This window comes from Salmo trutta, chromosome 14 (genome assembly GCF_901001165.1).
Source record: "Salmo trutta chromosome 14, fSalTru1.1, whole genome shotgun sequence".
In the NCBI taxonomy this organism is placed as follows: domain Eukaryota; kingdom Metazoa; phylum Chordata; class Actinopteri; order Salmoniformes; family Salmonidae; genus Salmo; species Salmo trutta.
Window position 1 is genome coordinate 67640757 of NC_042970.1, and position 27991 is coordinate 67668747.

Here is a 27991-nt window from a genome sequence, read left to right on the forward strand (position 1 = left end):
CGCTCCAGCAGATATATTCCACTGGTCATCCCCAAAACCAACTCCTCCTTTAGGCTCCTTTCCTTCCAGTTCTCTGCTGCCAATGACTGGAACGAACTGCAAAAATCACTGAAGCTGGAGTCTTATATCTCCCTCACTAACTAAGCATCAGCTCTCAGAGCAGTTTACCGATCATTGCACCTGTACACAGCCCATTCTGTAAATAGCCCACCCAACTACCTCATCCCCATATTGTTATTTATTTTTTGCTCCTTTGCACCCCAGTATCTCTACTTGCACATTCATCTTCTGCACATATGTCACTCCAGTGTTAATGCTAAATTGTAATTATTTTTGCCACTATGGCCTATTTATTGCCTTACCTCCCTAATCTTACTACATTTGCACACACTGTATATAGATTTTTTTCTATTGAGTTATTGACTGTACGTTTGTTTATTCCATGTGTAACTCTGTGTTGTTGTTTGTGTCGCACTGCTTTGCTTTATCTTGGCTTGGTCGTAGTTGTAAAATTAAGGTTAAATATATATATATATATATATATATATATATATATATATATATATATATATATTATTTTTATTCTCTCATCAATCAGGAGATTAAGAGCTGACTCCCAAGGTGGGTTGCACACAGCCTTCTCTCTTTCTCTGGATAAACACACAGTTGATAAGTTGTTGTTGTTCAGACCAATTCATCCGGGTCACGGCACCGGTGTTAGTAATTTATCTTATTCTTCAATAACACAAACTCCAAAGCAAATCAGGGGGAGAAAAATAGATTTATTCAGAGAGAATGAATCAAGATGTTATGCTGGGTGTCAAATTTTCAGTCTTCCTGTCCTCAGCTTTTCCCCCACTGAACAAAGGAATACGATGCCATTTTTACCCCCCACCCTAGCCTGGGGTTGACCAATCAGAAGTCCTTGCAGTACGACTGGGCCAAAGGCCAAATAACCAGTGTCCTGCCCTTGACGCAATGTACATAACATAGTACACGTAGCACACATAGCTCTGAGTTCAAGGGTGACACTCCACAGATTCTAAACAGCTGTTATACTGAGACCCAACACCTATTTACAATTCCCTATTTACCATTAGTACTATATTTAGTTTAGTACTCTCGTTCTCTCATCCTCTCGTCCTCTCAATCTCTGCGTTGTGTATTTATCTTCCAAATATTATTTCACATGTTAGCTAACCCTTCCCCTAACCCTAACCTTAACCCTTTTAGCTAACCCTAACCTTAACCTTAACTATCCACCTGACAACCTAGCTAGAATGTATAACATATCACACATTTTGCAAATTCGCAACATATTTAACATTTAGCAAACTCGTAACATATAATACGAATTGTAATTTGTAACGTATCATACAAAACATAACATATCATAGTAAATGAAGTGTAAATCTGGGACACTCAAATGAGTATGATATGTTATGTTTGGTATTGTTACATAAGTCAGATGGTTAATTAATGCAAAAACGAGGTAGGGTGGTTGGTCAGGCTGGCAATGAGCACTCTGCAGGCAGGCTGCCCTCCAAAGTGATGGTGCAGAACAGACAGAACCTCCGATACAAGTAGGTTGTATGATTTTGCCTGCTCTGGACTCAAGAAAGTTGACACGACATATCCCTAGTTGACATTGAATGCTAATATGAATGAATTGCTGCTCCAAATGCAGGTGTAACACGCAGTTTATTTCTGTAGCCGATCTTGCTTTTTGAAAATGAATCAACATTTATGGCTGTAATGCTACCTTTGCTTGCATGTTTGTGTGTGTGGGTCGCAAGTTTTGTACCACTCCTTTTTGGGGGTGCCGGGTCAAAAAGTTTGCAAACCACTGGGTTGCTAGATAGTGTCAACAAATGGAGTTCTGTTGGATATAAACTCAGCAAAAAAGAAACGTCCCTTTTTCAGGACCCTGTCTTTCAAAGATCATTCGTAAAAATCCCAATAACTTCACAGATCTTCACTGTAAAGGGTATAAACACTGTTTTCCATGCTTGTTCAATGAACCATAAACAATTAATGAACATGCACCTGTGGAACGGTCGATAAGACACTAACAGCTTACAGGCGGTAGGCAATTAAGGTCACAGTTATGAAAACTTAGGACACTAAAGAGGCCTTTCTACTGACTCATCTGCGTGAACGTGCCTTAGGCATGCTGCAAGAAGGCATGAGGACTGCAGATGTGACCAGGGCAATAAATTGCAATGTCCGTACTGTGAGATGCCTAAGACAGTGCTACAGGGAGACAGGACGGACAGCTGATCGTCCTCACAGTGGCAGACCACGTGTAACAACACCTGCACAGGATCGGTACATCCGAACATCACACCTGCGGGACAGGTACAGGATGGCAACAACAACTGCCAGAGTTACATCAGAAATGCACAATCCCTCCATCAGTGCTCAGACTGTCCGCAATAGGCTAAGAGAGGCTGGACTGAGGGCTTGTAGGCCTGTTATAAGGCAGGTCCTCACCAGACATCACTGCGGGCACAAACCCACCGTCGCTGGACCAGACAGGACTGGCAAAAAGTGCTCTTCACTGAGGAGTCGCGGTTTTGTCTCACCAGGGATGATGGTCGGATTCGCGTTTATCGTCGAAGGAATGAGCGTTACACCGAGGCCTGTACTCTGGAGCGGGATTGATTTGAAGGTGGAGGGTCCGTCATGGTCTGGGGCGGTGTCACAGCATCATCGGACTGAGCTTGTTGTCATTGCAGGAAATCTCAACGCTGTGCATTACAGGGAAGACATCTTCCTCCCTCATGTGGTACCCTTCCTGCAGGCTCATCCTGACATGACCCTCCAGCATGACAATGCCACCAGCCATACTGCTCGTTCTGTGCGTGATTTCCTGCAAGACAGTAATGTCAGTGTTCTGCCATGGCCAGCGAAGAGCCCGGATCTCAATCCCATTGAGCACATCTGGGATCTGTTGGATCGGAGGGTGAGGACTGGCGCCATTCCCCCCAGAAATGTCTGGGAACTTGCAGGTGCCTTGGTGGAAGAGTGGGGTAACATCTCACAGCAAGAACTGGCAAATCTGGTGCAGTCCATGAGATACACTGCAGTACTTAATGCAGCTGGTGGCCACACCAGATACTTACTGTTAGTTTTGATTTTGACCCCCCCCCCTTGTTCAGGGACACATTATTAAATTTCTGTTAGTGACATTACTGTGGAACTTGTTCAGTTTATGTCTCAGTTGTTGAATCTTGTTTTGTTCATACAAATATTTACACATGTTAAGTTTGCTGAAAATAAACGCAGTTGACATTGAGAGGACGTTTCTATTTTTGCTGAGTTTAGTAATGTTAGGCTACAGTATTTCTTACAATCTTCTATTTTGACTGGAATTGTGTGGCCATTCTTAATCACTGCAGCATTTATTCCAGCTCTGAAAGTAATATTTGGTCCCATATTCCTAGCAGGCTGTCACGGTTGTCGTAGGGTAAAGTGGACCAAGACGCAGCAGGGAAATGTGCACTCATCTTCTTTTATTTAAATGGACAAGAAGGTGAACCAAAACAACACGTACACCAAAAAAAAAACACAACGACTAATAACAGGCCGGTAAGGCACAAAGCTATACACAGCACAATCTCCCACAAATACTAAAACAAACACATACCTAATTTATAGAACCCTCAATCAGAGGCAACGAGAAAACACCTGCCTCCAATTGAGGGTTCAACCCCCAATTAACTAAACATAGAAATACATATACATAGAACAGTGCCCAAAACCCGGAATACTAAATCAATCACCCTACTAATCACACAACCACCCCGAACCACATAAAACAAACACCCCCTGCCACGTCCTGACCAAACTACAATAACAAATAACCCCTTCTACTGGTCAGGACGTGACACAGGCAATGATTACATCTGTCACGATCGTCAAAAGGAGTGGACCAAAGCGCAGCGTGGTGAGTGTTCAGCGTATTTTATTACCTCAGAACACTACAAACAAAAAGGAATAAACCATGACTACGACCGTAACGTCTTGTAGGCTTAACAAGCAGTACAAAATAAAGATCCCACAACTACAGGTGGGGAAATGCTGCCTAAGTATGATTCCTAATCAGAGACAACAATAGACAGCTGCCTCTGGTTAGGAACCATACTCGGCTCAAAACAAAGAAATAGACATCATAGAATGCCCACCCCACACCCTGACCTAACCACATAGAGAAACAAACCCTCTCTCTCAGGTCAGGGCATGACAACATCATGCTTGTGACTCTACAAACTTGTTGGATGCATTTTCTGTTTGTTTTGGTTGTGTTTCAGATTATTTTTGTTCCCAATGGAAATTAATGGTAAATTATGTATTGTCATTTTAGAATATGTTTCTAAACAATTCTACATTAATGTGGATGCTACCATGATTATGGATAGTCCTGAATGAATTGTGAATAATGATGAGTGAGAAAGTTAGACACAAACATCATATGCCCCCCAAGAATGCTATCCTCCACTGTTATTGTAATGGTGAGGTTAGCATGTCTTGTGGGTAGGATATTTGTACGTCGGTGAATTTCTCACTCATTATTAATGACTCCAGACCACCACAATGAGATCCTCTTGAAAGCTTTATGTTTTTGAGGACTCAAAGCACAGACTGGGTTAGTACAGGGATTTTTGACCGCTTTCGTTCCACGTTTGTCACACAGAGAGACAATGCAAAGACACAAGCACCCCAAATGAAAAAAAACACAGCATAGTGGATGTCTGAGGGAATCACTTCCCCAAAAAAGTATATTTTGAGGACATCAGTTGCGTCAACCCCTCTCTGATTCAGAGGGGTTGGGTTAAATGCGGAAGACACATTTCAGTTGAAGGCATTCAGTTGTACAACTGACTAGGTATCCCCCTTTTCATTTCCCTTTATACACATCCACTATAAATATTCAACATTTGAACATAGCCGCGGGAAGTAAGGGTGGTGCTGCAGCACTCCGATAAATAAAAAGTGTATTTCTTTTATTTTTATAAATACTTTAACCCCCCACCAAATTACTGCACTAGTCCTTTGTTAGTCCTATATGAGAGGAGAAAATTACTCCTCAGAAGTGGAAGCTAAATTGTCCTCACCAGCATTCCCCATGGCATTGTCTCCATTCTAAGAGGAGATGAAGGGAAAAAGGGTAAGTGATTAGAAAACACAACAGAAAGGAGTAGGCCAAATAAGTGAAAGTGAAAATCCTTAACAAGGAATGCCTATTGTTTACTTTGACATGGGAAATTTCAGATTTATCACTCCCCCACACACAAACACTAACACAGTGTTAAGCCATCATCTCACCCCGACGTTGGTGTCTTTATGGCTGTTGGAGGAGAACTGGGCAGCACATTAACATTGTTTGATTCTCATTTATTCCGTGGGAATTGTCTGGCTAGTCACCAAGTGATTGAGGGCTTACATTCTAATTTACGAACATCTCATGCCAGAAGTGATAACGTTTTAGATGCTTGATAGAGTTAAGCAGCCAAACACCTCATCTAATCAAGTAGAATGAAACAAAAACGGCTTAGCTCTGCCATTTCATGGATTGTTTTTAATTGCTAAATCACAAGGGGAACGAAAGTTTGGAGGACGAGTCAGAGTCCACAGCCATAAGCAACGACAGTGAAAACTCCAATTCAACATCCTGCCTGGGGTGGACATCAATAGGTTTCAGACAGACAAAGAGCACCTGACCACTGATGTCCATAGAGAAGCCAGTGTCATGTAATGAACTGACATAATGACTCCAGACATTCTAAATGAACTCATCAAAGGGGTGTCACCTAAAGTAAGTAGATAATTTCAACTGTTTTGTATTGGTCCTTAATCCCATAGTTCTGTATGTAATGTGTTGCTTTGTTAAAATGGAATCCATCCAGCTGAACCCTGTTCCAGTATCTAGGTGACAGAGTGTCGGAGGTGGTGAAGAAGAGAGTGGTAGATATGCTCTTGAGCTGGACGCGCTCTTTACCCGATGAGGCTAAGATCAGTGAAGCTTATCAAATGCTGAAGAAACAAGGTAAGATTTCAACATTTAAAATGACCCTATTGCGTGTTTTCATTGGTTGTTGTCACTTTTGGCCATGGCACTCCTATCTGTGGCCTTTTTTCAGGTATTGTCACAGTTGACCCTGAGGTTCCTCTGGATAAGGCACTGATGCCGTCGCCCCCATCATGGCCCAAGAACCCTGTGTTTGAAAACGAGGAGTCGGAGTGAGAGTTTTGGGTCAATGCTACTTGGGAAATACGTTTGACGTCACGAGGAAAATCGGGATTGTTTTGGAGGAAAGTGTGGAGGCGGTGAGAGTCACAAGAAGTGGTCTTATTTAGATCTTTTGTGTGTCTGCGGAGCAGAAGAAGTGTGTTTTAAGACTCAAAAATGCATCTGACTGGAATAGTGAAAGGGATAGGGAAATGCTACATGTTAAAAAGGTGGACTTTGTTTTATTTATTGCAACGGTCATAAACTGCACAGCACAAGCGGAGAAGAAGTCTAAGAAAATTGGAATCATTGTTTTTGCCAAACAATGAACTCGGTGCAAAAGCAACAACTTCATAAGTGAAAGCCATGACATTTGGTTGTAACATTCCTTTCCAATTACTGTCAGGCTGTGTCAAATGAATACCACCCATTCATCTGTAAGTCCTGTATCGGGGCTTTTGCCATTGGCACCGAGATTGAGTGAGGGACAACTACAGCACTACAGATGCCAGAGGCTTGGATCATGTACATAAAGTGCTTCTGTCAAAGAACTCTTACAAATATTAAAAAAGTGGGTATCAAAACAAAGGACTCGGGGAGGGAGGAAGAGGAGGATGGCACTCACAGATCAATGGGTGGTATTCAGAACTTTGACGCACAACCTGACAGCAAATGGAAAGGAACGTTACAAGGAAATGTCACGTCTTTCATTTGGCCACAGCCAGGGCATTTTACAGTTAATATGTACAGTAGTATTATTAAATAGTCAAACTCAATCTACATCTAAATGTATTTAGATAATTGAGTGACTACACAGCCAACCGCCCTATTCCCATCAGAAATAAAGACATAGCCGCGTATGGTCAAAAGTGACTTTAATGTTAATTTTATTTGTGTTAACATTAATTGAGACTTTTACAGTGATAAACCTGCATGAATTTGGATGAACACGTAACATGTTATGTAGTTTAGCTTGACCCTTCAGCATCTACAGAACAGCACTTGAAAATGTGAATTCACTAAAGCCGTGTGTGAAATTTCATTCAAATTATATTTCAACAAAATTGACCTGTGGCTGTAAATACATACTTGTACATTGATTGAACCACAGGTTTTCCTGTACAAGGCAGACAGTAGAATAGGCATCAGACCTGTAAGAGAGACCGCAACAGAAGTTTGAACAAGAACTCTGGATACTTTGCTTCACGTACCAAATTGTTGGCTCCAACATCGAGAATTAAAAAAAATGACATAAAACGAGAAGTAGGCAGAGCTGTCATAAGGTCACTTGTCATTCTATCAGATGGAGTACCACACACAAACAGGCATACTTTAACCTGTTGCTGAAAAACTTTCCCTTTTAAAAAACACCCAGCACTCATTTCTGGCGTTAAAGTTATAACATTGACATGTAAAAAGTACAGATACAATTCTTTTTTAAAAATCTGATTCTCCATTACATTACAATAGTATGCCCGTTCTCCAGTGTTGTAGTCTCGGTCTCGAGTCCGGTCTCAAGACCACACTGAGTGTCTCGGTCTTGTCTCCTTGTCAGATACATTTGTACTTGGTTTTGTCTCGGACAGTGAGGACTTGTAATTTCTTCCCGAGATCAACTGAGTAAAACAACTCAGTGGGGGCAGGCCAAATATATACACTCCTTTCTTGAAACATGAATACCTGCCGTCTTAATTTCTATTATAGACATGTTTGCACAGTGGCGACCCTATTGGACCTTCAGTGTGTGGCAGGTTCGTACTACTAAAAGGATAGCAATGGTAATACCAGTGTACCAGTAGAGACTGCTGAGGGGAGGACCATTCATAATAATGGCTGGAACGGAGCTAATGGAATGGCATCAAACCATGTGTTTGATGTATTTGATACCATTCCACTGATTGCGCTCCAGCCATTACCCTGAGCCTGTCCTCCCAAATGAAGGTGCCACCAACCTCTTGTGCAGTGCACTCATGTTAGGAGAGTGCACTTTTTGTAAAACACAAAGGGCCAGTGGTGTAGTGGAGGCATACAGTATATGCAGGTATGCACACTTTTCTTTCAGTGGGCCTTGCCTATACTCACTTCTTAATCCCCACTGATGTGTATCAAAGTAGTGTAGTGGAGGTATACGACTTGTCAAGTATGTAGTACAATAGAGAAATAATGCACAGAGTAGCCTACACAATCCCTAAGCGTGTGAAATATATTCACATGCGCGCCGCATACATGATCTAGTTTCAGCAGAATATCATCTGCAGGCAGTAAGAGCGCTCAGCTCTCAACTGGTTTTGGCAAGGAGCAGCTCACAGAAGAATGACATCGGTAGCAGGTAGGGTAGGTAGGAAATACCTATATATTTTCAACAACAGGAAAATAAGTATGTTCAACTTTAATTCAGAACCTAAAATAAACCTGATTTCAACGTCCTGAAACTACTGCTCGCTATTGAGCAGTGAGCTGTTGGCCTTCGAGAAGGCCGACGTTTCCATAAGTTTTTTGTAAAAACGGTCCCACCCATTACAAGTCAAAATGTGATTGGTTGATTCCACTTTCACTCCAAAATGTTTCACTCCAAAATGTTTCCCTATCTAGGTTATGATGGCCTAGACAATAGCTGACTTACCTAGCTATATTTATCTCCCCAGAGACCACCAAAGAAAAATCCTGATTGGATCTTTTTTTCTCTTCAGTGTTAACCCTTTCCTTTCCAACAAAACTGAAGATATTAAATCAGAACAAAGTTCAAAAGAATAATATAATTAGAATTATTATTATTATTTTATAAATCTGTAGCTCTTGTCTGATTGTTCCCTACTGTGTTTGGGTTAGTAACAATTTGTAGAGGGGCTCTATTTGCCCTTAGCAAGCAGAGGAAGAGGAGAACGGGACAGAATTCCTGGACTCAGGATGGCGGAGTTTAGAGAAAGAGAGAGGTAGGAAAGGAAGGAGAGGGAACTCAACCCAGTATGAGGCCCTCTGACGGCATCCATGTGGCGGGCTAGGAGGCCCCTCCAGACAGCTAGGGCGCCTCGTCCCTCTGCTCTGGAGTGGGAATGGCCTCGGCCTCCATAGCATTATCTAAACATGGGAAAAGAAACAGGATAATATGCTTGAGACTCAAGCATTTGAAAATGTGATAACATACACACAAACCAGCCTATATACAGAAACGCTCCATAAATGTTAAACATTTCAACATAGCCGCAGGAAGTAGGGGTGCTGAGGGTTCTGCAGCACTCCCTGATAAATAAATACATATATTTTATATAGAAAGATTTTTTTCAAAATGTACACCAAATTACTGCACTAGGCCTTTATTACCCCGGTATGAGAGGAGAAGAATACTTGTCAGCAGAGTGAATAAAAATACTCCTCAAAAGTGGAAGTTAAATTGTCCTCACCAGAATTCCCCATGTCATTGTCTCCATTCTAAGAGGAGATTAATGAAAAGGGGTAAGTTATTAGAAAACAGAACAGAAAGGAGTGGATTATTCTCATTTATTGCCTGGGAATTGTCTGGCTAATCACCAAGTGATCGAGGGCTTACATTCTAATTTACGAACATCTCATACCAGAAGTGATAACGTTTTAGATGCTTGATAGAGTTTTAAGAAGCCAAACACCTCATCTAATCAAGTAGAATGAAACTAAAACTGCTTAGCTCTGCCATTTCAGGGATTGACCCTACCGCTCATAGTTCCCAGCCATAAACAACGACAGGGAACACTCCAATTCAACATCCAGCCTGGGGACAAGCCAAAAACCACTCAGTGTTATTGAAACAGTCCAGGGGGCATCAGCTGTGTAGCCGAGTGATCATAGGGTCAAAAGAGCAGCAATAGGTGAGTCAAGACCTCTACAAATACTAAGTTCTACCACTTCCAGATTGTAATCTCTGCTCAGTCAGTCTACGCTTCTAGCCATTTGTGACGATTAGAGCATGTTATCCTGTTTTCCTCCCCGCTACAGTTCCGCCCGCCTTGACTCTGGTCCCTGTCTCCAGTTCCACGTCTCGTCATCCTGCTACTTTGTCCTGGATTCCCCACTCTACTACTCCCTTGGATTCCCCCCGGACCTGCATACCCTGTCTCAACCCCTCTCGCTCCAGCCTCAGCCTCCGCACCTGGTTTCCTGCAACCCACCCGAGCTTCCGCTGGCCTGCACTGCATCTTCCCCCTGTGTTTCAATAAATACCTTGGTTAATTCATCCCAGTCCCCTCGTCTGAGTCTGCTCTTGGGTTCCCCTGTTCCACTCCGCGTAACCCTTAGATGTGTGTGTATTGGGTATGGGTTATGTAATTTGTTAGATATTACTGCACTGTCGGAGCTAGAAGCACAAGTATTTCGCTACACCCGCAATAACATTTGCTAATCATGTGTATGTGACCAATAACATTTGATTTGAACAAATAAAATAAAATCAAAGTTTATTTGTCATGTGCGCCGAATACAACAGGTGTAGACCTTAGAGTGAAATGCTTACTTACAGGCTCTAACCAATAGTGCAAAAAAGGTATTAGGTGAACAATAGGTAAGTAAAGAAATAATAACAACAGTAAAAAGACAGTGAAAACTAACAGTAGCGAAGCTATAAAAGTAGCGAGGCTACATACAGACACTGAGGTAGTATGTACATGTAGATATGGTTAAAGTGACTATGCATATATGATGAACAGAGAGTAGCAGTAGCGTAAAAGAGGGTTTGGCGGGTGGTTGTGGCGGGACACAGATGAAGAAATATTGAGGCATGCAATCAAATGGTACAATCTGGCGTTCAACCGGGCTCTACTTATGCAGAGCACATGTCCGTTTCAGCCCCATTTGCCGTTCCACTCTCAAAAGTGCCCTTTTCGGTGTTGGTCAAATTTTACCTCCCAAAGTGTTTAAAAAAAACTTGTGTTGTTCTGAACCCACTGCCCGCAAGCTGTCATTAAATTGTCATCTATACTTCAGAACCAAAAAGTTGAGTCTTCATTGTTGAGGTTGACGAATGGCATTGGCGCGTAAAGGCGGTTGCGCATATCCAGATTAGTGCCCTGAAAACTTTTTATTTCCTCCAGTTTAGCCTGACAACAGAGTTACGTTAATATTATCCATATAAAATATAGTTTAGAAATGTACTTCAGAGGCATCTTTGCCAGAACAATAATAGGCTACCTGGCAATTTGATAGGCTAGTTTGGGTGGCTACTGGCTACATGTCTAAAGATACGCAGCTGCCTTAAATAGATCGCACTGCCTTAAACATTATGGGATGAAGATGTAACATATTCTGGCAAATTTATTAAGATATTTGTGCCTATATACACATACACTATAAATATTCAACATTTCAACATAGCTGCGGGAAGTAAGGGTGGTGCTGCAGCACTCCCTGATAAATAAATCAAAATATTTTTCATAGAAAATGACTGCACTAGGCCTTTAATACTCCTGTATGAGAGGAGAACAATACTAATCAGCAAGAACACAAGAAAAACACATTAAACTGTCCTCACCAGCATTCCCCATGTCAAGAGGAGATTAATTTTATTTAACCTTTATTTAACTAGCCAAGTCAGTTAGAACAAATTCTTATTTACAATGACGGCCTATCCCTGCAAAATCCGGATGACACTGGGCAAATTATGCGCTGCCCTATGGGACTCTCGATCACGGCCGGATGTGATACAGAAACGAAGGGAAAAAGGGTAAGTGGAAACACAACAGAAAGGAGTATTCCAACTAAATAAAAGCAAAGTGAAAGAGAAAATCTTTGAGGAAATGTCAACATGGGAAATTCCAGATTTATCACCCCCACACACACAAACAGTCTTAAGCCAACATCTTCCCCTGGCATTGGATTCTTCGTGGCTGTTGGAGGAGGACTGGGCAGCACCTCAGTGGGGCAAAGGGCTCTCCACAGAGCACTCCAGTGGCCTTCCCACCAGTTTGATTCTCATTTATTGCCAGCGAATTGTCTGGCTAATCACCAAGTGATATAGAGCTACATTCTAATCTACGGACGTCTATTGTCAAAGTGATAATGTTTAAGATGCTTGATAGCATTATAAACAGCCGAATACCGCATCTAATGAAGGAGAATGAAACTAAAACTGCTTACCTTGGCCATTTCATGGATTGACACTCACATGGGGTTGCGAGTTATGACCTAGAAAGGAAAGTTTGGAGGAAGATAGAGAGTTGAATTGGAAACACTCCAATTCAACATCCTGCCTGGGGACAAGCCAAAAACCACTCAGTCTCCCCACCTGACCTTTCAGACAGCATGCAGAACTCCCCTACTCAACAGCTGCTAATCAGACAAGTCAGTTGGATTTATTGTATCATACATCATCGTATTACTTATCATACGCAATCAATATCACTATCAACGGAAACAAAGAGACAAGCAGCGTCAATAGGTTTCAGATCAAGAGTCCTCGAAAGAAGGGCTGTCCATTGATGTCTATAGAGCAGTCGGTATAATGTAATGAACTGACTTAATGACTCCACCACAATGAGATCCTCTTGAAAGCTGTTTTTGAGGACTCAAAGCACCGACTAGGTTAGTACAGGGTGCTTTGACTGCTTTCATTCCACATTTGGCAAACAGAGACAACGTTAAGGATGTCTGAGGGAATCACTTCCCCAAAAAAGTATATTTTGAGGACATCAGTTGCGGCACGGCACCCGGTAGTTCTGCTAGCTTATTATCCCCCACACAACTAGCTCATCAAAACTTGCTGGAGCAATTAGAAGTCTTCAAACATTTACAGGCCGGGGTGACTCATTACCAACTGATCATAGGGATGGAAGAACAGCTCTGCTCCCACAAGGATGTGGCTGTGGTCTATGGTCCTCCCACTTCACCCGGTACACAAGGCCTCAGTAGTGGTGTGTGGGTAAAATCACCGGGGAAGACAAGCCAGGGAAAAAAATGCCATATTACAACCTATGTGTTGTGATAATTGTGTTGTTTGCTCTATAACCTGTTAGTTCATATGCCTTGACACCATGATATATAGGCCTAAGGCCGAGACAATAAGAAGAGACAGTGGCAGAATAAATTCAACCACACCTTTGTTTCGTCACAAAACCTGAGAGCAAAGACCTGTCCGGTGAAGTCCACAATGCATTTTGCATGTAACAAGCAGTTAGAAGGGCCGGGTGTCTACGGGTTTTCGCACCTCCCTTGTACTTGATGAATTAAGGTCACTAATTAGTAAAGAACTCCCCTCACCTGGTTGTCTAGGTCTTAACTGAAAGAAAAAAAGAAAAACCTGCAGACACTAGGCCCTCCATGGATTTAGTTTGACACCCCTGACTTAGCATGGTCAAGCAAGTTAATGTTTCTAACATTTTCCAACTACTAAACTACCATTGATTTAGAACCACAGAGAGTTACTGCAAATCAAAACGAAAACAGGGACTGCCTCCACTATTCCAGTACCATTTCAACTTCAACATTTCAATATAATGTGTGTGTGTGTGTGTGTGAATGCGTGTGTGTGTGTGTGTGTGTCTGTGTGTGTGTGTGTGTGTGAATGCGTGCAAGTAGAAAAATACGTATCTACTCACCCGATTTGTAGAGCAGGGGTGTCAAACTCATTCCATGGAGGGCCTAGTGTCTGCAGGTCATGTTTTTGTCCTTTTAATTAACACTTAGACAACCAGGTGAGAGGAGTTCTTTACTATTTTGCTAGGACAACTAGATGCAGAAATTCATTTGTTTTCTGTAAATGACGTTCTGCTTTTGATGTGATGTGATTGGTGTGAAGCCAAATGACACTTTTTTAGGTGCGCCAGGACAATTCACAGCTGAGCTCACTCAGTTTAGCTCAACGCTGATTGGCTGTTATTATTATTTTAAAAAACAATCAAGGGAGGCCATATGCTCGCTGGCTTCCCTTGCATTCAATGCTACGGGTGGCAACAATGCCATACTCTTTTTGAAAATATTCCACTTTTCCACTTTCTTGCCTGCTTGAGGGACGCAATCTCTCTACCGGTCCCCCATCTCCACCCCCTATTCTGAGACTGCCATCGTTGAAGTTGTTTGTGGTGAGGTCAAAATAAGGATTATTGTACAAGTCATCAACGATTGGATCATCTCTAACCAATCAGATTATCAAAGCCAATGATGAATTTCTGGCTCTGGCCCAACCTACCGGTTTCTGGGACCAATCAGAACGGTTAGAATGTGTTTGTGTTCTAGAAATCGTTGGAGAGGTACTCAACTCCAAACTCATTGCGGAGAAGAAAGTAACTTCCGTGGACGTGGTGAAGCGTTTGGCCGAAGCAAGGAGTTTTGGTCACCAGGCAAATCAATCTAATCTGATGAAGCTACTCATTTCCATTGAGGGCAACCTCATCCCCAGGCTATTTGGGGAGGAAGTCAGTGTCTGTTGCGCAAGACTACACTAGCTCTTCCGGCAGTGAGTGAAACCACCTTTAAAGGAAAAATCTGATGGTTAACATGGAGACCAAGCATGAGGATTTTTAAAACACGAAATAATCTTTCAACTGGAAGCTTCTCTGCTCTTAGAGATTACCCTCCAAGATTAAGAATGAAAATTATTTTTTTTACCCACTTTGTGTTTGCATAAATGTAAACCAGGTGCAAGCTCACTAAATCGACTGTCACCAGAAGACATTTTAGGTTCCCCAGCCTACACATGCCCTTTGGCCAGCAGGACTGTGACCACAGCACTAGATGCCAGGGGCTTGATCAGACACAAAGTGCTTCTGTAAACAACAACAAAAATGGGGGAGAAAAAGGGGAAAGGAAAGGGAGATACCTAATCAGTTGTACAACTGAGTGCCTTCAACTGAAATGGGTATCAAAACAATGGAGTCGGAGAGGGAGGAAGAGGACGGTACGGAACCAACGGGTGGTAGGCTATTCAAAAAACGTGAAGCATTCCGACCATGATTGAAAAGGAATGTTGCAACGAAATGCCACCACTTTCACTTGTCATTTTGCAGTCCATACAGTAGTATCAAAGTCAACGTAATTAAGCAATACATATTTTTTATTTTACCTTTATTTAACTAGGCAAGTCAGTTATGAACAAATTCTTATTTACAATGACGGCCAAGGAACAGTGGGTTAACTGCCTTGTTCAGGGGCAGAACGACAGATTTTTACCTTGTCAGCTTGGAGATTCGATCTAGCAACCTTTCGGTTACTGGCCCAACGCTCGGTGTGGTATTTGGCCGATATACCACGGCTAAGGGCTGTTCTTAAGCACGACGCACCGCGGAGTGCCTGGATACAGCCCTTAGCCGTGGAATATCGGCCATATAGTGCCTTCGGAAAGCATTCAGACCCCTTGACTTTTTCCACATTTTGTTAGGTTACAGCCTTGATTAAATAGTTTTTTCCCCCCCTCATAAATCTACACACAATTATGCCCCATGACAAAAAAACTGAAATTTTTTCTAATTTATAAAAAATAAATATCACATTTATATAATTATTTTGACCCTTTACTCAGTATTTTGTTGAAGCACCTTTGACAGCGATTACAGTTACGAGTCTTCTGGGGTATGATGCTACAAGCTTGGCACACCTGTATTTGGGGAGTTTCTCCCTGAGCAGGTTTTCATCAATGATCTTTCTGTACTTTGCTCGATCCTGACTAGTATCCTAGTTCCTGACGCTGAAAAACACCCCCACAGCATGCTGCCACCACCATGCTTCACCGTAGGGATGGTGCCAGGTTTCCTCCAGACGTGAAGCTTGGCGTTCAGGCCAAAGAGATGAATCTTGGTTTCATCAGAACGGAGATTTTTGTTTCTCATGGTCTGAGAGTCTTTAGGTGCCTTTTGGCACAACTCCAAGCAGACCGTCATGTCTTTTACTGGCCACTGTACCATAAAGGCCTGATGGGTGGAGTGCTGCAGAGATGGGAAAACCTTCCAGAAGGACAACTATCTCCACAGAGGAACGCTAGAGCGCTGTCAGAGTGACCATCCGGTTCTTGGTCCCCTCCCTGACCAAGGCCCTTCTCCCCCCGATTGCCGTTTGGCCAGCTCTAGAAAGATTCTTGGTGGTTCCAAACTTCCATTTAAGAAATGGAGGCCACTGTGTTCTTGGGCACATTCTATGCTGCAGAAATTTGGTACCCTTCCTCGACACAATCCTGTCTCGGAGCTCTACGGACAACTCCGTCGACCTAATGGCTTAGTTTTAGCTCTGACATGCACTGTCAACTGTGGGACCTTATGTAGACGGATGTGTGCCTTTCCAACTCATGTCCAATCAATAGAATTTACCACAGGTGAACTCCAATCAAATGATTGATCATCCTTGATGTTTCTATGGAAACAAGATGCACCATTTATCCCTTCGAGAATAAGGCTGTAACAAACAATTTTGGAAAAAGTCAAAGGGTCTGAATACTTTCCAAAGGCACTGTACCACAAACCTCGAAGTGCCTTATGGCTATGACTGTATAATTGGTTACAATTGTATTTTTTTAGTGCTCTAATTACATGTATTTTTGTTATATCCGTGGTATGCTGATATACCACAGCTGTCAGCCAATCAGTAGTCAGGGCTCGAACCACCCAGTTTATAAAATGCATTTAGGTCATTGAAAAACACAGCCAACTGCTCCATTGCCTTCAGAAACAAAAAGACAGCCATGTATGGTCAAAAGTGACTTTTAATTTGTGCCAATATTCGTTGCGACTTTTACAGTGATAAACAAACCTGCATGAATTTGGATGAACAAGTAAACGGTCATGTAGCCCATCTGACCGTTCAACATCTTCAGAACAGCACTTCAACATCAATTCACTAAAGCCATGTGTGCAATTTCATTCAAATTACATTTGAACAAAATTGACCTGTGTGTGTGTGTAAATACTTAGAACCACAGGTTTTCCTGTACAAGGCAGACAGTAGAATAGGCATCAGACCTGTAAGAGAAACCGTGACAGAAGTTTGAACAAGAACTCTGGACAATTTGCTTAACGTACCAAATTTTGTCCAACATCGAGAATTAAAAAAAAAAAATTACATAAAATGAGAAGTAGGCAGAGCTGTCATAAGGTCACTTGTCATTCTATCAGATGGAGTACCACACAAACAGGCATACTTTAGCTGTTGAGAAAGTTTAAAATAAAAATCACTCAAAACTGGCACTGAAGTTATAACTGACTTGTAACGACTACAGATACAAAAATGATATCTTGTTCTCCATTTCATGACATTAAGAATGCGCATTTTCTGGACATATTCACTGAATTTAGTCTTAATAATGACGCCAGGGTTTGAGTGAACTGTTTGGATCCCGTGTGGATTTTAGTTTCCATAGAAATGTTCAAGTCCCAAACTTCATGCAACACTAGATCATGTACCCCAACAATTAATTAATATGACTCACAATTTAGTCCAGCATAACCTTCAATTAAAATGAAACGTTCACAGTAAAACGTTTTTTATTTTTTTTTATTTCCTTTTTTAATATATATTTCATTTATTTTTTTTAAACAAAGGCTTCACCAAAATGTTTTGGTTGAGTCAGACTTGGAACAAACCAGGCGTGCATGCAGTTTTTACCAGACAATGAACACGGTGCAAAAGCAACAACTTCATATGAATTCATTTTTTTTTCAAATGTTTTATTTTTTATTTAATTTTTTTTAAACCTCATCGATCACGCATCAGAACTTTGCCATTGACACCGGATGGAGTGAGGGACAACTTAAACCTCATGCCCTTTAGCCAGCAGGCCTGTGACTACAGCACTACAGATGCCAGGGGCTTGGATCAGGTACATAAAGTGCGTCTGTCAAAAGAAACGTACAAAAATTAAAAAAGAGGGGGTATCAAAACAATGGACTCAGGGAGGGAGGAGAGGAAGGGACGAAATTCCTGGACTCACAGATGAACAGGTGGAGATTCTTCTTTTAAAAACGAGAAAAGGACAGCGGAGTTCTGAGAAAGAGAGAGAGAAGGACCTCAACCCAGGATGAGGCTGGACTTGCCCCCTGGGGGGTTCCTGCGGCCTGACGTCATCCCCGCGGCGGGCTGGGAGGCCTCTGCGGCGGGCTGGGGCGCCTCGTTCCTCTGCTCTGGGGCAGGAACGACCTCAACAGCGTTATCTAAACATGGGAAAGGAGACAGGATAACATGCTTGCGACTCAATAGTTTATAATGTAATACTGCCACTTGAAGCTTTTAAACATCTGGTAATAACAAAATCAATATAGACAAACACTATAAATGTTCAACATTGCAACACTACATACCATACTAAAAATCATGTTTTTCCCTATAATTTAACAAGCATTATTGTGAATAAAATGAACCTTCTTAGAAGAAGTTTAGACATTAATATGTAGTCTTAATATGGACAACTTGTTTAACAGCAGAAGTCAGCAAGAATCATTAAAATTATCCTCACCAGCATTTCCCATGTCATTGTCTCCATTCTAAGAGGAGATGAAGGGGAAAAGGGTAAGTGATTAGAAAACACAACAGAAAGGAATAGGCCAAATACATGAAAGTGAAAATCATCAACAAGGAATGCCCATTGTTTAACTTTGAGGAAATGTCAACATGAGAAATTCCAGATTCACCACCCCCACACAGCATTGAGTCATCTCACCCCAGTGTTGGAGTCCTCGTGGTTGTTGGAGGAAGACTGGGCAGCACATCTCCTCAGTGGGGCTGAGGGCTCTCCACACAGTACTCCGGTGGGCTTCCCACCTGTAGATACACAGAATTGACACGGTTTGATTCTCATTCCCTGGGAATTGTCTGGCTAATCACCAAGTGATCGAGGGCTTACATTCTAATTTACGAACATCTCATACCAGCAGTGATAACGTTTTAGATGCTTGATAGAGTTTTAAGCAGCCAAACACCTCATCTAATCAAGTAGAATGAAACTAAAACTGCTTAGCTCTGCCATTTCATGGATTGATGCTACTGCTCATGATTTTTATTATTGCTAAATCACAAGGGGTTGCAAGTTACGACCTAGAAACAAAAGTTGATGAAGAGAGATTTCACAACCAAAGACATCAACATCCTGCCTGGGGACAAGCCAAAAACCACTCAGTCTCCCCACCTGACCTTTCAGACAGCATGCAGAACTCCCCTACTCAAGTCAGTTGGATTTATCATATACTGAACAAAAATATAAAAAAAACGTTCAAATATTTTACCGAGTTATGAACTAAGGAAATCCATCAATTTAAATAAATTAATTAGGCCTTAAATCTATGGATTTCACATGACTGGGAATACAGAGAGGAGTGTTGGTCACATATCTTTGTTTTTAAAAAAGGGTGGGGGCGTGGATCAGAAAAGCAGTCAGTATCTGGTGCGACCACCATTTGCCTCATGCAGCACGACATCAGTCGCATAGTGTTGACCAGGCTGTTGATTGTGACCTGACACGGGAGCATTCACTGCAGGCAATGCAGAGATCCTCATGAATATTCCAGCATGGCTCAGACTCAGCCCTGCTGGGATTCAGTGTAGGAAGGAAGATTAATAGTGGAAGAGCTAATGTAATGACTACGGATTGGAGGAGTTAAATTGGCCATTTCCTACACATGGTGACAGCTTTTCTTCTAATATCTGTGAAGCAAACATGAATCACTGGATCATACATGAACACGATCTGCCCTCTTGTGGAGGAAGTTGCAACTTGCATCCCACATAGATTATCTCCAGGTTCGATGAAGTTGAATTTAAGACCTTTTTAAAATGCCACTTGGAATGAAATTTAATATCAATTGTGAGGTCTGCACACACCTGCTGATATTCCACTCCAGAAATGAGCCCGTTGGCAAAAAGTAGTATATTTAGGGCTGGCTCTTAAAGTGGAAGTGACAGTGTTAACTAATTTGCAAGTGTGAAACAGACAACCATAATTTAAGTAAAAAATCTCAAATACACAGTTCATGCTACAAAAACAAACTGAGGTATTAAAAATAGGTTCCATTTTACCCCCAAAAAAAATCCATGACACAAAGTGAGGCATTGTTGACAATAGATGGATGCATGGTTAATATAATTCACCAATAGATTTCTTGGTAGTCCAACAAATTGCCATCAGGTTGTAATACCAGCTGGCCTGGTACCTTGCTTGTTTCAGTGACTCAATATTTTGGAGGAAAAAAAATTAACTGACAGACAATGTAACTAATACTGGGAATGTTAATACAAATCAAACTAGCAAGGGCAATGAATGATCAAGTCAGTCATATCCATCAAATGTATTTATAAAGCCCTTTTTACATCAGCCGATGTCACAAAGTGCTATACAGAAACTCAGCCTAAAAGCCCAACAGCAAGTAATGCAGAAGCACAGTGGCTAAGAAAACCTCCCAAGAAGGCAGGAACTGAGGATGAAACCTAGAGAGGAAGAAGGCTCTGATGGGTGGCCAGTCCTCTTCTGGCTGTGCCGGGTGGAGATTATAACAGTACATGGGCAAGATGTTCAAACATTCATAGATGACGAGCAGGGTCAAATAATACATTTACATTACATTTAAGTCATTTAGCAGACGCTCTTATCCAGAGCGACTTACAAATTGGTGCATTCACCTTATGATATCCAGTGGAACAACCACTTTACAATAGTGCATCTAAATCTTTTAGGGGGGGGGGGGGGGGGGGGGGGGGGGGGTTAGAAGGATCACTTTATCCTATCCCAGGTATTCCTTAAAGAGGTGGGGTTTCAGGTGTCTCCGGAAGGTGGTGATTGACTCCGCTGTCCTGGCGTCGTGAGGGAGCTTGTTCCACCATTGGGGTGCCAGAGCAGCGAACAGTTTGGACTGGGCTGAGCGGGAACCGTGCTTCCTCAGAGGTAGGGGGGCCAGCAGGCCAGAGGTGGATGAACGCAGTGCCCTTGTTTGGGTGTAGGGCCTAATAATAATCACAGTGGTTGTAGAGGGTGCAACAGGTGGCTAACATGCTGACCAGACAGCACACGTTTAATCTGTGAGCGTTGCAATATAAAATGTCATGTATTTCAATCATTTCATCCAAACTGCTCAAGCGCGCATCAGACTCCAGCATAGCCAGGTGCTAATATAGAACTTGGTTCTATTTTAGCCGTAGACGCGCTGCATGTCCCGCCTCTCCCATCTACTCATTGGTTATTACGAGCATTTACCCACATGGGTCATTGAAAGATGGTGGTCCACACTCCAGTCGGTGATGGTAATGCACCTTAAAGTTGGTTGCTAACCACCATCAAAATTCTATGAAGAATTTTTTTTTTTTTTTTTAATCAAAACATATGCATTTCAGGTAAAATAACCCATGTTCATCCCCCAGGACAAATTAGCAAGCAAGTCCAGGGAAGGAAACTAGTGAGGGCCCAAAAAGGATACCTTTCAGCAAAAAAAGTGACTCGTTTGCATCCCTGAGCAACAGCTAGCTAAATGTTTAAATTTGCATTTCAACCTGTCCCAAAATCAATATACTTGATTTTGGTATTTTAACCTTCGTGTCATGAACGCATTTGGTAGGGATAGACAAATCAACATGCACACGCGGAGCCGGTTTGGTCATCCAGACAGAAAGTCAGGCAACAAGTAGGCCTAGGCTACATAAAAACAAATATTAAAAAGAAATGCCAAAGTTCGTTCCATTATGCAATTAGCTAAAAACACAGTTGTCAAAAACTAGCAGTTTCATGTGGCAGATGAAAATATCTGTTCAAAATGTTGAAATAGGGTAGATCTAATATGCAACTAGCATTGGTTGGTAATATGACTAGGATTGTGCCTTTGGCTAGAGGACAATGAAAGAAAGTTGACAAAATAATTGCCTCAACAGATATGGTCTGATTTTGGCAAGGCTACTTTGGAACAAGGCAAGACGCGTAGTAAAACTGTTCAGGTTTGCAACAATTAAGTTTTCAAAATGTATACTGCCTCCAGCTCATTGCAAAGTGGTGTGACACACTGAAGCCTGCCTTCTGTTGCCTTCGCATTCCATTTTTTTATTTTAAACGCTGTAGCAGCAGCTTTCGCGCTGCCTGACAGATTCTCCGCTCAAAGAATCTGCATGCTTTGTGCGTGTGATAAAGACACATAACAAAAACACATGTGCCAATTTAATTCCACTAAATTATGCAAATTAACCTATAGACTGATAAGCATGACAAGTCAAATGTATTTACATGGACTGGTATTTTTTCTACTCCCAGACTATTGGCCAGTGCTAATTTTATGCATTAATGTCTACATTAATGTCTATTATTAGACAACTTAATGCATACTTTTAAATTGTATTATGTGAGCTAAACAAGTAAAATGCAGAATATCTCTTTTATTAATAAATGTTACCATCCCCATGACTCAGCTATTTCAGCCACACCGGTTGTGGACGTGTGTATGTATATAAAAGAAAACACACACATTTTTAAAGGAGCACACATCCATGCCACCACCACAGAAAAATATTGGCAGTAGAATGGCCTTACAGAAGAGCTCAGTGACTTACGTGGCACCTTTCCAACAAGTCAGTTCATCAAATTTCTGCCCTGGTCAACTGTAAGTGCTGTTATTGTGAAGTGGAAACGTCTAGGAGCAACAGCGGCTCAGCCGCAAAGTGGTAGGCCACACAAGCTCACAGATCCAGACTTCTGAAGGGCATACAAATCTGTCCTCGGTTGCTTCACTAGTGTTCCAAACTGCCTCTGGAAGCAACGTCAGCACAAGAACTGTTCCTTGGGGGCTTCGTGAAATGGATTCCCATGGCCAAGCAGCCGCACACAAGCCAAAGATCACCATGCGCAATACCAAGCATCTGCTGGAGTGGTGTAAAGCTCGCCGCCATCAGACTCTAGAGCAGTGGAAACGCGTTCTCTGGAGTGATAAATCAAGCTCAACCTTCTTCCTGCAATGAAAGTATACTACATGACCAAAAGTATGTGGACACCTGCTCGTCGAATAGCTTTTTCCTAAGCTTCACCAAACCCAGACGCATCTGGGTTTGGCAGATGCCAGGAGAACGCTACCTGCCCGAATGCATAGTGCCAACTGTAAAGTTTGGTGGAGAAGGAATAATGGTGTGGGGCTGTTTTTCATGGTTCAGGCTAAGCCCCTTAGTTCCAGTGAAGAGAAATCCTACTGCTACAGCATACAATGACATTCTAGAAGATTCTGTGCTTCCAACTTTGTGGCCACAGTTTGCGGAAGGTCTTTCCCTGTTCCAGCATGACAATGCGCCTATGCACAAAGCAAGGTCCATACAGAATGAGATTGGTGTGGAAGAACTTGACTGGCCTGCACAGAGCCCTGACCCCAACCCCATCAAACACCTTTAGGATGAATTGGAAAGCTGACTGTGAGCCGACCTCACTAATGCTTGTGGCTGAATGGAAGCAAGTCCCGAAGCAATGTCCCAACATCTAGTGGAAAGCCTTCCCAGCAAAAGGGGGGAACCAACTCCACATTTATGCCAATGACTTAGGAAAAAAGCTGTTCGACGAGCAGGTGTCCACATACTTTTGGTCATGTAGTGTACTTTCATTGCAGGAAGAAGGTTAACAACCCAGCAGCAGAACTGCTACCTCCGCCTTTGGGCAAGGAGGAGCACGAGGAGCACTGCCAGAGCCCTGCAAAATGACCTCCAGCAGGCCACAAATGTGCATGTGTCTGCTCAAACGGTCAGAAACAGACTCCATGATGGTGGTATGAGGGTCCGACGTCCACAGGTGGGGGTTGTGCTTACAGCCCAACACCGTGCAGGACGTTTGGCATTTGCCAGAGAACACCAAGATTGGCAAATTCGCCACTGGCGCCCTGTGCTCTTCACAGATGAGCACATGTGACAGAGTCTGGAGACGCCGTGGAGAACGTTCTGCTGCCTGCAACATCCTCCAGCATGACCGGTTTGGCGGTGGGTCAGTCATGGTGTGGGGTGGCATTTCTTTGGGGGGCCGCACAGCCCTCCATGTGCTCGCCAGAGGTAGCCTGACTGCCATTAGGTACCGAGATGAGATCCTCAGACCCCTTGTGAGACAATATGCTGGTGCGGTTGGCCCTGGGTTCCTCCTAATGCAAGACAATGCGAGACCTCATGTGGCTGGAGTGTGTCAGCAGTTCCTGCAAGAGGAAGGCATTGATGCTATGGACTGGCCCGCCCGTTCCCCAGACCTGAATCCAATTGAGCGCATCATGTCTCGCTCCATCCACCAACGCCACGTTGCACCACAGACTGTCCAGGAGTTGACGGATGCTTTCGTCCAGGTCTGGGAGGAGATCCCTCAGGAGACCATCCGCCACCTCATCAGGAGCATGCCCAGGCATTGTAGGGAGGTCATACAGGCACGTGGAGGCCACACACACTACTGAGCCTCATTTTGACTTGTTTTAAGGACATTACATCAAAGTTGGATCAGCCTGTAGTGTGGTTTTCCACTTTCATTTTGAGTGTGACTCCAAATCCAGACCTCCATGGGTTGATAAATTGGATTTCCATTGATTATTTTTGTGTGATTTTGTTGTCAGCACATTCAACTATGTAAAGAAAAAAGTATTTAATAAGATTATTTCATTCAGATCTAGGATGTGTTAGTGTTCCCTTTATTTTTTGGAGCAGTGTATAATGTTGTGTAGTCTAATCTCCAAGAATGCAAATTTACTTCAGTAAGAAGAGGGCAATGTCGGTGTTGGTTTACCTGCCCAGCTCTAACTAGGGTTGTCTATCAAATTGTAAAGGGCTTTCAGCATGCTTATGAGAAGGGCACTCAACATGTACTGGACTGACACAAATGACTGATAATTGTTTGAAAGAAATGGATAAGACTGTGGGAGGTACTGTTAGATTGCAGTGCAGCCTTTGATATTATTGACCATAACCTGAAGGGGGGGATAAAAAAATAAAGTACACTTTGCTCAAAAGTTTGGGGTCACTTAGAAATGTCCTTGTTTTTGAAAGAAAAGCAAATTAAAATAAATTATTTTTTTGGTCCATTTAAAATAACATCAAATTGAACAGAAATACATTGTAGACATTGTTCATGTTGTAAATGAATATTGTTGCTGGAAACTAGTTTAAAATATTTTTTATGGAATATCTACAGAGGCCCATTATCAGCAACCATCACTCCTGTGATCCAATGGCACGTTGTTAGCTAATCCAAGTTTATCATTTTAAAAAGGCTAATTGATCATTAGAAAACCCTTTTTGCAATTATGTTAGCACAGCTGAAAACTGTTGTTCTGACTAAAGAAGCAATAAAACCTTATTTAGACTAGTTGAGTATCTGGAGCATCAGCATTTGTGGGTTCGATTACAGGCTCAAAATGCAAGAAAGCATACAGTATTATATAGAGCCATTTTATTGCATGGAACTCTGTTCCATCTCACATTGCTCAAATGTACAGCAAACCTGGTTTCAAAAAAACAGATAAAGCAACACCTCATGGCACATCGCCTCTTCCATATTTTACCTAGATAGTTTGTGTATGCATTGATATGTACGCTACGCGTGCCTTTATAAAAAATATTGATGAAGTTCTGTCCATGAGCTGTTCTTGTCTATTAATGTTCTGTATTATGTCATATTTCATGTGGACCCAGGATGAGTCGCTGCTGATTTTGCAACAGCTAATGGGGATCCTAATAAAATACCAACAAACAAAAAAACGTATAGGAAATCTTGCTCTCTCCTCTGGCAACGGCCCGACTCGCACACGTGGTTGGATAGCTTTAACATTTTGAAAGCGCGCCTCCAGTATTATTTGATGTTAAAATAGTAATAACTGCAACAATTAAGCAACGGCACTATAACGGAAACACTTTAGTCATTTCAGTTGCATTTAATAAGACCTTTGAATTTAAGAAACTGAGATAAATGAATTGAAGATTTAAAGACTAAGGACCCGCACTGAGGAGTTTTGATAAATTACATAGCCTACATACAGCTAGAGGCACAGTATAAGTATTATACAAGAGGCTGTGGTAGGGTGATGGGTTACCAGGTGGGTTGTTCCTCCGATGAGCGTGTGGGTCATCTGGTTCAGCAAAGATGTTGGAGGCCATCTTGTTTTTGCGACTGGGGGGCTTTTCCTCATCATTGCCAAAAGAGATGTTGGAGGCTCCTCCAGGGGGGCGCAGGACCCTAAGGGACAAAGCAATGAGAAAAGTATTGAGTAAAATAAATAACTAGCCTAACTTGTATACTTCTTACTGGTATAGCCTTAAACTAGGATTTGTACCCCCTAAGTAAGAGTTCCTACTGAAGAAGAAAAAGAAACTAAATAAATACACACATCTGTCTGAAATTTTGTACAGGACAAAGGGCATCATCCCCAGGCTATTTTGGGAGGAAGTCAGTGTCTGGTGCACAACACCACATTAAAGCCTTCCTGAGTACTGTCATTATGGTGGTCTGGTTAGCTGACACATTGACTAGAGCTAATCTATGCTGACACACAAAATGCTTTGAATTCTTGTTAGAGATGGGCTCCTGCTGGCTCCACTATCTCTTCCTGCAGTGAGTGAACCCACCTTTAAGCCGAGGACTTAGAATAGGATGAAAAATGGGTGTGACAAAACCATGGAGACCAAATGTGAGGATTTTTAAAGCATGAAAGAATCTTTGAAAATGGAAGCTTCTCTGCATTTTGAGATAATGATAAAAAAAAAAACAATACCTTCTGCTAAGATGAACAATTAAAAATATTTTTTTGATTTACATGCCTTGTGCTTGCATAAATGTAAACCAGGTGCAAGCTCACTTGATCAATTTTCACGACAACAGACATTTTAGGTTCCTCATCCCACTTGCCCCAGAGGCACACTACAACCAGCGGTTAATAAAATATCCAGATGTCATTGTAGCCAGTAGTCTCTGTATGTGGGGCAGCTGCTTCGGCCTGATATCAACCTTAATCAACCTGGCTAAACCAACCAGATTGAAGTCCGACTAGCATAGTTTTGCAAGTCAGTAACTAGCTAGCCGAATAGATGGTTAGTGAATATTTAATTTGAGCAAATCTGGTTATGGAAGAGGGCTGCATGGCCGTGGTTGGCAAAGTGGATACTAGTAACGTTAGTCGGATGGAAAAATCACCTTCCACAGGGGGCCCCACCCAACCATAAAATGAACTGTTATTGATTTGCTAGCCAACGACAAGTTTCATGCTAGCAGTCTGGCTCTAGTGACATGCACCCTGCATTGATAAAAGAACAAGCGAATGTTGATTTCTTAAGGCAAGCAATCAGTGACAACCATTAGCATTAGCTTGCTTTTACACACCTACGAGCACGTCGTTAGCTAGCTACATTCACTAGCTAAATGCTAGCAAGCTAACGTTAGTTAGCCTGTTCCACATACAAAGAGGCAAATGTCAACGGTGGTTGTGGCCACAGTTGCATTTAACGTGAAATACATCCTCTCACAAATTATTTAAAAAGCTATTAATACTAACAGGTTAAGAAAATACTGTCTATTGTTTGACAGCTAGCTATAGTTCACTAGCTAGTTAAAGGTTAGCTAGCTAACTTAGCTGTCTAGAAGAGGGCTGCATCATTTGACATTTGGCTGAAAATGCAAGGCTCTTGACATGTCATGATGCTTACCTGGAGCTGCTTTTTGCTCCGGCTTCCATGCCTGAATATATAGTTGTCGTCGTCATTTTGTGAGAGGCTGGTATGAGTTAATAAGCTATTGCAAATAACACGACGATTTTAGACCAATATTTCACCACCTCAGACTCGTTTTACTCCACCCGGTACAAGCAAAATGATCAATCGGCCTTTCAAAAAAAAACGTGAAGAGGGCGTTTC

At 42.2% G+C, this 27991-nt stretch overlaps 1 protein-coding gene and 1 long non-coding RNA gene across 4 annotated transcripts; one reads left to right on the top strand and one right to left on the bottom strand.

Moving 5' to 3' along the window:
* Positions 1–1495: 1495 nt before the first annotated feature.
* LOC115147192 (uncharacterized) lies at positions 1496–7105 on the top strand. Of its 3 annotated transcripts, none has more exons than XR_003866294.1 (3): positions 1496–1583; positions 5926–6049; positions 6144–7105. It is a non-coding gene; the product is annotated as an uncharacterized LOC115147192 (long non-coding RNA). The 3 variants fall into 3 exon arrangements; XR_003866293.1 differs by having other exon boundaries at positions 1505–1583; positions 5910–6049; XR_003866292.1 differs by lacking the exon at positions 1496–1583 and having other exon boundaries at positions 5840–6049.
* A 9760-nt stretch (positions 7106–16865) lies between these two features.
* Positions 16866–27975, bottom strand: LOC115147191 (jupiter microtubule associated homolog 1). The gene is made up of 5 exons (XM_029689269.1): positions 27785–27975; positions 26179–26321; positions 18834–18934; positions 18630–18657; positions 16866–18327 (listed from the first exon to the last, which is right to left on the bottom strand). The coding sequence occupies exons 1-5, from the start codon at positions 27838–27840 to the stop codon at positions 18185–18187; spliced, it is 471 nt and encodes a 156-aa protein (XP_029545129.1). The 5' UTR covers positions 27841–27975; the 3' UTR covers positions 16866–18184.
* Positions 27976–27991: the final 16 nt, after the last annotated feature.

Bases quoted from the DNA above. Each gene is read 5' to 3' on its own strand.
- LOC115147191 (XM_029689269.1), bottom strand. From the start codon at position 27,840: ATGACGACGACAACTATATATTCAGGCATGGAAGCCGGAGCAAAAAGC. The intron at 26,322-27,784 runs GTAAGCATCATG...TTTGTCCCTTAG, and splicing joins GGAGCAAAAAGCAGCTCCAG to GGTCCTGCGCCCCCCTGGAG. The intron at 18,328-18,629 runs GTGAGGATAATT...TCCCATGTTTAG, and splicing joins CAATGACATGGGAAATGCTG to ATAACGCTGTTGAGGTCGTT.